This window comes from Electrona antarctica (genome assembly GCF_951216825.1).
Source record: "Electrona antarctica genome assembly, chromosome: 16".
Lineage (NCBI taxonomy): Eukaryota > Metazoa > Chordata > Actinopteri > Myctophiformes > Myctophidae > Electrona > Electrona antarctica.
The window spans coordinates 43316750-43326480 of NC_136797.1; the positions used below are offsets into that span (position 1 = coordinate 43316750).

Below are 9731 nucleotides of genomic sequence, written 5' to 3' on the forward strand. Positions count from 1 at the left end.
TAGTTGTATGTACTTCAATCTGTTCCAGACACACTTCAATGCAGAGCAGTCAGTGCACCTCAGCATGGCACTAAACGGTGAGCTAGCATGCTTTAGTACAGAGGTTGCCAAAGCACACAACGCTTCGCATCGCAATGTGTCGCCAGCTTGTAGATCAGATATTGTGTTCAAACATTCCATCTTTATAAAGTATTGAATCTCCCGTGCCAATTATCTTTCTTATTCCTTTCACACAGGCAAGTATACAATTAATGCAGGATTAAACAGATTAGAATAAAATTAAAATATGGCATTTTCTAATCAGGACATTTGAGATTTGGGCTTCTTGTTGATTCAGCTGATTGTACAAAACCTATTATAATAAATAACTGTAAACTATTTTTCAAGTTTTTCTTGCCTTTTCTACGTTTTCCATAATTGCAAGGTCTCTGAAAATAGCTTTCCATACAATGATTTAATCTTTTCTCTTCCAATACCTTTAGCATTGTGGCTTTAAATTGTGCCAGGTCAAATCTTTAATCGTCATTAAAGCCAGTCGATGTAATCATTTGGACTTTGATAGTGGGTGGCTGCAGTGGGAATGGTTGCAATGAATAAAGCTTAGCTGAGCCTAACCCTAAAAAACACACCAAAAAAACAGTGAAGACCCTAACAGGAGCCCTTATACAAGGTTTCTTCGACTATGTATGTGTAACACCCAGGATTCGAACTCAGGTCTCCCATGTGAAAGTCCAATATCTTAACCACTAGACCAAAGGGAGCCACTTCTATACTTGCACCTCTTGGTACCACAGCACATCAAAGGCCCTTAAAACAAGGCTCCAGACTACAGCATCTTGCAATGGGTCTGGTCTACTACAAGATTCGCCACACCACCAAGATACCCATGTACCTGTCTCAATACTTCCTTACTACTTACTTAATACTACTTACTTGTCAACGAAGTCCACACTCACAACACCAGAGAGTTCAACAATATGTGCAACCCAGATTCCCAGGCTCAAACAAGGGACTAAATTAATTTCGCTCCTATGTCACCAAAATGTGGAAAGCCCTACCAACTGCCATTAAGACATTTGAATCCCTTGACTCCTTCAAAAATACGCTCTTAAAAGGCACCTACAGTATATGGATGGCTGCTGCTGCAATTCGAAACTGGCCCCCGTAAATAAAGTCAGAGTCCACCCTTTCCCGTAGGCCTACTTTTCCCCCCTTTTATACTGTTTTTATCATCTTCTTTTTAATAGAAGTGTATATTTGTAGGATACGTCTATGATCTGATGAATTGAAAATGGTGGACCCTGTTATAAAGTGTTAGTGCTAGTGTGCTAGTGTTAGTTCGTCCACAACAGCTTTTATATTGACTTGTCTTGTGCTTTCGCCCATATTCTACATAGGCCTACTGTGAAATAAAAAAATCAATCAATCAATCAAACCATGAAAAGCATGACAACTGCTAGCCCCATATGTGCCCTCTCCCTACGCTCATTCTGTAGCTCCGACAGAATGAGCGTAGGGAGAGGGCACATATGGGGCTAGACAACTGCCTACACCAGGGTCCTCCATTTTCAAACCAACAGAACATTTAAAGAAGTATGGGTGGGGTGGGCGCTCTTTGAGAGCGGTTTTGAAGGTGTCAACGGATTCACATTTCTTAATGGCTGTTGGTAGGGCATTCCATATTTTAGTGGCATAGGAGCGAAATGAATGAATCTGGGTTGCACGGTTTGTTGAACTCCCTGTGGACTTCGCTGACATAAAGGATTGAAGTAGAAGTATGCTATTTAGACAGGTAGGCCTATAGATATGGGTACCAGTATCTAGGAGGCCTTTGCTATGTTTCAACATAGTTGTCTCCACCAGGCCGAAGGCATGGGGAGAGAGTATGTTTTGCACTCCGTCCGTGTGTCCGTCCTTCCGTCCGTCTGTGAACAGCTAATCTCCGGCACCGTTAACCCGGTCGATGCCAAACTTTGCACACACACTCCCTGGATGCCAACGATGAACCTCTGCCCCACATTTTCCAGAACGGCCTGTTATAGCGCCACCATGAGGCAGCTTTTCACATTTTTTACCTAAAACTGCACCGATCTGCGTGAAACGTTGCATGCACACTCCCTAGAGGCTAAGGACAAACCTTTGACCTGCATTTTCCGCATCTGCCTTTTATAGCGCCACCAGGAGGCCGACTTTTGTAAAACACATTTTTTGATATTACTCCTCCAGATTCTGTCCAAAAATCTCAGAAATCGTTACACAGTATCTCTATGGTCATGTGCTCAAGTCGGATCTGTCCGATATTTCATATTCCATCCTAATTGGCTATAATTGGCTTTCACAGTTTGCAAGATTGCCCCGTTTTGAACAAAAGCCTCAAATCATGAACGCAACATGCAATTTACGTGACATTTTCTTACTAGGCTGAGGAATATATCCCACCCTTTTCACATTGGAATGTTATAGCGCCACCAACAGGTTGATTTTTGCAAAACACATTTTTGGAACAAAATGCCTCAAATCATCCAATTACCATCAAAGGCGTATGAAGAAATTGCACCCTTTTCACATTGGCCTATTATAGCGCCACCAGGAGGCCACAACCTGACCTGCCCTGGTGGAGACCTGTGCCCAGAAGGGCACTTTTTCTAGTTTCAATTGAAACGGGCCTCCACCCTCAGGGGGGCATCCGAGCTCCGACTGACCGCCAGGCATCAGTCAACCCCCTATCACCCTTGGCCCTCTCTCTCTCTTGCTCACTCTCTGCCTTGATCTCTCCCACGATGTTAAGTTACACCTATTTCCTGTTAATAACCTGGATAAAATATGCAGCATTGGGAGGTAAAGAGAGGAGACACTTTATTGTGAAGGGCCGACAGGATGAGGAGAGGTGTTGTTGCTGCATAATTGTCAAGAGTAATGGCTGTGAGCGATATTGAACAGTAAAAACTAATTGTATCAATACACCTGTATCAACAGAATAATTATGTCATAGGTGTATATGGGGGCCTCATATTTGGTCTTGAAACGGGCCTCCAGATTCCTTAGGCCGCCCCTAAATTGGTGGTGTTTGGTGTAGCGAATCTTGTAGACCAGTCACCATGGCCTACAAGATGCTGTACTCATCTGGACTGCAAGAAAGGGTCGCCAGGGACCGGAGCAAATGGAGGGGAATCGTCGGAACAAGTGAGTATTAATAATTAAATGCTGCTGTATTGTAGGCTATATAAATTCAATGTGCTACTTCGTCATACAGTGTCACATAAATTAGCAAAAATAGCCTATCTACAACTAGCTCTGGGCTATATGGAGGCTATGGACAAGAGACTAGTTGATCTACCACTAAAGCTCAAAACGTGCCTATATGGTATCGTAAAGCGTTTTATTTATTTATTTATTTATTTTAGCTTGTAGGCCTATACCGGTTATTTTTGCTACGTTTGAATTCTGAAAAGTAACAGTTTTAGACATATGAAGTTCATATGTCTAAAACTGTTACTTTTCAGAATCTGTACAACTATGAAGTTGTACAGATTATGTAGATTGACTTGTGGGTGCCTCAGGTAGACCTACCTAAATATGATTCAACAGTGACCTCTAGTGGTAGCATGTAATACAGAAAGACAGAAAATGACATCTGTTTTTTTTAGTTCAACTGTAATGTGAAAGACAATTGACACAGTGGTAGGTTGTCTTGTGGATATGCATATAATGAATATTTATTATTTTATTCATTATGTGCATATTATTGTATTATTTTTTGTTCCCAATGTGCTGTTGTATCAGTCAAGTATAGGGTTGTTTAGACAGACCAAGACTGTATTTTCTTTCTATGAACAGTAACATTATTGTTTCGATCTGTTCTAACAGTACTGTTTTTGTTTGCATCTGTCATGATGGAAAGTACAAGAACAGACCAGTGATTGCACATTGCAGAGAAATGAACATTTCCTGAAATGAGTAAATCAGTAAAAAAAAAAATATATATACCCCCACATAAAGTCTGTATAAAAAGTATCATGCCAATGAGATCAAACCTATATGTTACAATGTTGGTATCAAGCTTCTGACATGTGTCTTTCCTCTCTGGACCGTTTGTGGAGGGAGGCCAGCCAGAGATGTCGATGTGAGAGTGCCTTAAATACCTTCCTGGAGGCGATCCAGGACATGCAGGTAATAACAAATGGATTGTCAAAGAAGAGATACATTTGAATTATGGAAGAGCATTCCAACATTAATAATGAACTACTGCCAGTTATTATGTTGTGTAAAAACAGTGACTTTCAAAGTGGGGTCCGGGGACCCTCAGGGGTCCATAAGGGATTCCCCAGGAAAATGACCTACAGTGGGGGTGGGCAACTTTGATGAGAGAGCCACTATTTTATTTTTGAGGTGTGCTAGCCCCTCCAATGCCCAGCTTTGTGTGTGCATGTGACTTGTGTACCCACCCCATAGCAATGATTTGATTGGCTGAGCAATGTACGTAGTGAGGATAAAAAGTGAGAACAGAAAATTGAGGACGTCACAAGTGACTAGCCCTGTGAGGGGAGCTAATATTAGATTAGCGACGCCGCCCCTCACTTCACACCTAATCAACATGAGTTAGACTTTAATATATTAGAATACTTTAATATATTAGTAATATATTAAAGTCTAACTCATGTTGATTAGGTGATGTAATGGTGATGTAAAACAAAGGGTGCCAACACAAACATTATATGCCATTAACAATAAAGAGACAATGTGACATGATGAGGGACGATATGACGTACATTTTCCCTTCATTGTCAACTAAAAACAAACATTAAACCTGAATATAGGAGGGGCTGGCGCCCCTCAAAAAGTGAGGACAGAAAAGTCCTCATTCCGGCCGATTGTGATTGGCCAGAATGGTATGATGTATGATGATGAGACTCACTTCACACAGGTGTGATTTTTATTTTATTTAATCAGTAAAAAACACATTGAGACTAATATAAAGTCTCTTTTGTGAACTGACCAAGCGAAGCAAATAATGTTACACAGTTCTGCCAGTACCAACAAATACAGAAAACAAAAACATTTAGGACAGACAAATGGCCTGGGGCGTGGCTCGGCGGTCCGGGCGCCTTGGCTGGTAGTCCAGTCTGGCAGTGTTCCGCCCGTTCGGCTCTCGATCCTGACGGCCTTTGCTGCATGTCACCCCCCCATCTCTCTTCCCATTTCCTGTCCCTCTACAAAACAAATAAATGAAGGCGAAGGCCACATAAAATATAAAAATCACACCTGTGTGAACTGAGTGGTGCAAGGTCTTATATAGCCTGATCAGCTGTGGTCTGACGTAATGTCAGGGACCATGGTAACCATGCTCACCTGTGCACGGACACGTACACAGGTACACAAACATAGATACAGACAAAGCTGGTTGTTGGAGTGGTTTGCACCACTCAAAAAAAAGGACATACAAATAACATTTGTAAGCACAGTACCCACTACCTACGAAGCTCAAGGAAAGAACAGGAATATCTAATAAATTGACCAATAAAAACTAACAATGTTTGCTACTAAACAACATTTCCTATACATAAATCCTATACATGAAGCAGGAGCAGTGTCTGGGAACTGTGCCCATGACAATCCTTTTAAAACTTTTATTTAGTTATACTTACCGATATGTTAATTGTATGAACTTAAATACAAATACATTGGACATAAAGACAATACAATTGTAATACTAGTCATTAGGCTACTAATATAGACTGAAGTAATCAAAGCAGGTCATGTTTGCATGTTTGGAATTGTAAAATCTGAAATCAGTAATATATCAGTATTTACCTGCGGGCCGCATGTGGCCCCCGACCTACAGTATAGAAGGTGCTTGGAAAGTACGATCATACATTTTTAAACACTGGAGTTTTTTTTGCCTATCATTGTGTAACAGGGAGTTTACGGGTTCAATCTTCACAACAGCCAATGGTATGAGGTCACTAGCCTCTTTCTCAAGTTTTGCAACTATCCACTGCACTGTGTTTTATGCCTCCTTTACACGGCGACCATCTCCAGATAAAACGGCGCTGTCCCGTTGCGTTCTCATTTTTTATTGACCCTTTACACGAGAACGCACACTTTATGAAAACGCTATAATATCGCTAGGTGTACGTTACGTACAAGAAGAAGAGCCAGCTCTTCACGCAACCCTATTGGGGTTTTGCTTCCAGAACACAACGTGGTCGCTGCCTGCTTTCTATAACGCATCGAGGTGACAGACAGGCTGACAGACAGCCCATAGCATGCAGGCAGAGCGCGCCACGGCATGGTTATATATTTTATAATACATTAGGCTACATAAACGCTGCTGCCGCCTATCGCACGGCATTTTATTTACATCATGGTTTTACATTCACCATTGCTGATAGCAGCGCTTTGTAGGCGAGGAGGGAGGCTTGTTCAGGAACTCCATTATATCATATATGGCTCTGCTTCAATGTAATAAACATATGCGCTGTGAGACAACGTGAGCCATGATGTCATACGTTTTGCGGATTCACCGTTTTGCCTGTTTACATGGAGAAGGGATAAAACAGCGTTCTCAAAGATTTCCACTCTGGGAGGTGGTTTCACTTTGATGCGTTTTCACCTCCTGAAAACACTGTTCTCATCTAAAAGGACTGCAGCAAACGATACTTTATTTTGCCGTTTTATATGAACACCATTCTCGTGTAAAGACCACCTTAGTCTCTATGGCAGAGAGAAAGAGAGACTTCTGACGGTTGAAACAGAAAACATATTTAAAAACCAAATCCTTGGTAACTGTGTGACACCTCAAAGATGTCCCAGATATATACCCCCTCTCTCTTCGTCCTGAAACATTCACAGCACAGACGTTCCTGCCTTCTGCTGTGGGAACCAGGCCAGAGCATGACATTCCTCACTAGCTAGCTCTCTTCGCTTTGCTGAGTGAGGGTCACTGTGCCCTGTGATAGTCTGTCTCCCTACAACACCCTGTCTGTCTGTCTGTCCCTCTCTCTCCTGTTCTCCTTTTCTTGGTGTCTTTCACCTTTATTGTCTGTGCTGCTCATTCCAGGCCTCATTCTGCTTCAAAGAGACATTAGTACTCAGTACAGTACAGTCCTCCCTTGAGCACATACGCTCCAGAGCCGGAAAGGGCGTCTACCTTTGTCTATGGTGCATTCAGCCAGGCTTTATGATCCTGGCTCGATAAATCCGACCATTCTAAGCCTCGTTTGTCTTTAGTGGAACGGAACCAGGATACAGACCAGGATTTAACAAGCCTGGTTTTGGTTTAAATCCTGGCTTAGTTAATCCAGGTTTCGTGAAACAGGCCCCTGGTTGCAGAGAAGTCTAAAACTCCAAATGTTTTTTTTTACATGCAAATGAAACAGTGGTATGGTTTCACATCTATTGTTCGGACTCTGACCTACCTTTCTATCAGTTATGTGAAATGCAGTTGATATAGGGTTACTATAAAATGTTAAAACAGTTGGTGCACTACTTGAAGTTCATTGACCAGGGTCCCCCAGGAGTTTAGACCTCTGGTCCCTTTCTTTTTTCCCACCTCTACAAAAATAGCCGATCTTACAAGCTCACAAGGCATCACCTGCACCTCTATTTTGACCTCATCTTTAACTGTACTTTGCAGCTTGCTGGGCGACACGTTGGAATTGATCGTACAGGAGCAGACCAGTGAGCATTGAGGCGGAGCACAATGAACTTAATCAATAACGTCAATAATACGGTACAATACAATAATGAGTAGTGAAAATAGGACTAGGGTCTCCATATGGCACTTAAAAGAGAATTTGTAATCAACCCAAATGCCCAAATATTTATAGTGTTGGACTCTTTTAATAATTGTACCAGATACAGTGCTAATACAAGTGCTAATTTGGAAATTTAGAAAACGTGCTTCTTGTAGAATGTAGAACATTAAAAGCATTAAAAGACAGAACTGACATCCCTTATTTGGATCAAAGCTGTTCCCTAGCAACGCAATACCTCTCTATACATCACTTTTTTGTCAGCATACATCATTTTTGTCGAGCATAGAATCTATAAATTAGCTGTCAGGTAGCACCACCTGCCTCATAAACACTGCCATGGACGTATTACCAAAGCCTTCAAAGAGACGTGTTTGTGCCCTCAAGAACCTCCAGGTGCAATGTGCTCACATTGACGCCAAGTACCACAAGGAGGTCCATGAACTGTCAAGGAAGTACTCCTCCCTTTACCAGCCCCTCTTCGACAAAAGAAGCGAGATCATCAAAGCCGTCTACGAACCAACAGATGAGGAGTGTGAATGGAAGTCAGATGAGGAGGAAGAGTTGACAGAGGACATGAAGGAGAAGGCCAAGATACAGGAGAAGAAGGGCGAAGAGAAGGAGGACCCCAAGGGCATCCCTGATTTCTGGTTAACTATCTTCCATAATGTGGAAAAGCTCAGGGAAATGGTGCAGGAACACGATGAACCCATCTTAAAACACTTACAAGATATCAAAGTTAAATTCTCTGATCCAGGCCAGCCTATGAGCTTCACATTAGAATTTCACTTTGAGCCCAACGACTTCTTCACAAACACAGTGCTGACAAAAACCTACAAGAACAGGTCCGTTCCAGATGAAAACGATCCTTTCCTCTTAGATGGCCCAGACATAACTGAATGCATAGGCTGCAAGATCGAATGGAAAATGGGCAAGAACGTCACGTTGAAAAGGCTCAATGGCAGCAACAGGAAGAAAACCAAAAGCGTTTTCTCCTTCTTCAAATTCTTCACGCCGCCTGTGGTCTCAGAAAGTGGAGAAATGGATGAAAACTCTCTGGCCATCCTGGATAAAGATTTTGATATTGGTGAGTTACTCCGCGAGTGCATTGTTCCCAAGGCCGTGCTCTACTTCACAGGAGAGGCAGAGGATGATTGTTCTGATGAATCGGATAGCGATGAATCGGATAGCGAGGGGTCTAGTGAGGAGCATTGATTGAGCGGGGAACTCAAATCACTGAGGCACATGAGGAAAAATGACCCAGACTATGACCACAAAAGGGATGAAAACCTCTCAACCAAGTGCAATGGCACTTGGCAAAAAAGAAAGGAATGAGCAGCTGATAATTAGTTTTGGTTTTTGTAAGATTCCGAGCTGCACTTATTGTTATCGACATTCTTTTGGGCGGCGCTCCCAGAGGCATATTCAAATGGAAACAAACAGTAGAGGGCAGGGGCATACGTACCAAGAGTCCGACAGACTCACCTGTGGCTCAGACATACGTGGCCGGTTAAGACTCACCTGTGGCTCCGACATACATGGCGGGTTAAGACACATGCATGGCCGGTTAAGACTCACCCGTGGCTTCCGCGTGCGGTTAGGTTAGGGTTTGGTAGGGTGTCGAACTATTGCGTGTCGGACTGTTAGGACGTCGGACCAAAGATATGCACCCGCATATCTATCCCGCTGTTTTTTGCAAATGGTTCCCAGTTTGGGGTTCTTGTGAAGTCTTTCTTGTGAGTTAGACAAGTCGTTCTCAAACTTTTTCATTTGAAGGACCCCCAAAATTATATATATTTGGTTGCGGACCCCCAGAAGCGAAGATTGGTGTTAATGTTTGCTTCAAATATATATAGTAAAAGAATTGTATTTTTTTTTTAAAGATTTTGTTTATCTGCTATTTTTGAATAGCCAAATAATCAAATATGATGCTATATTATACCTAAATATGCCTGGGACAGGAACAGTTGCATCCTG

The 9731-nt window shown here is 42.3% G+C and overlaps 1 protein-coding gene across 1 annotated transcript; it reads left to right on the plus strand.

Annotated features, from left to right (window-relative positions):
* Positions 1–8093: 8093 nt before the first annotated feature.
* On the plus strand, positions 8094–8969 carry LOC306939503 (nucleosome assembly protein 1-like 1; the record flags this gene model as incomplete). The annotated part of the gene is made up of 1 exon (XM_079524090.1): positions 8094–8969. The coding sequence occupies one exon, from the start codon at positions 8094–8096 to the stop codon at positions 8967–8969; it is 876 nt and encodes a 291-aa protein (XP_079380216.1).
* Between the last annotated feature and the right edge of the window lie 762 nt (positions 8970–9731).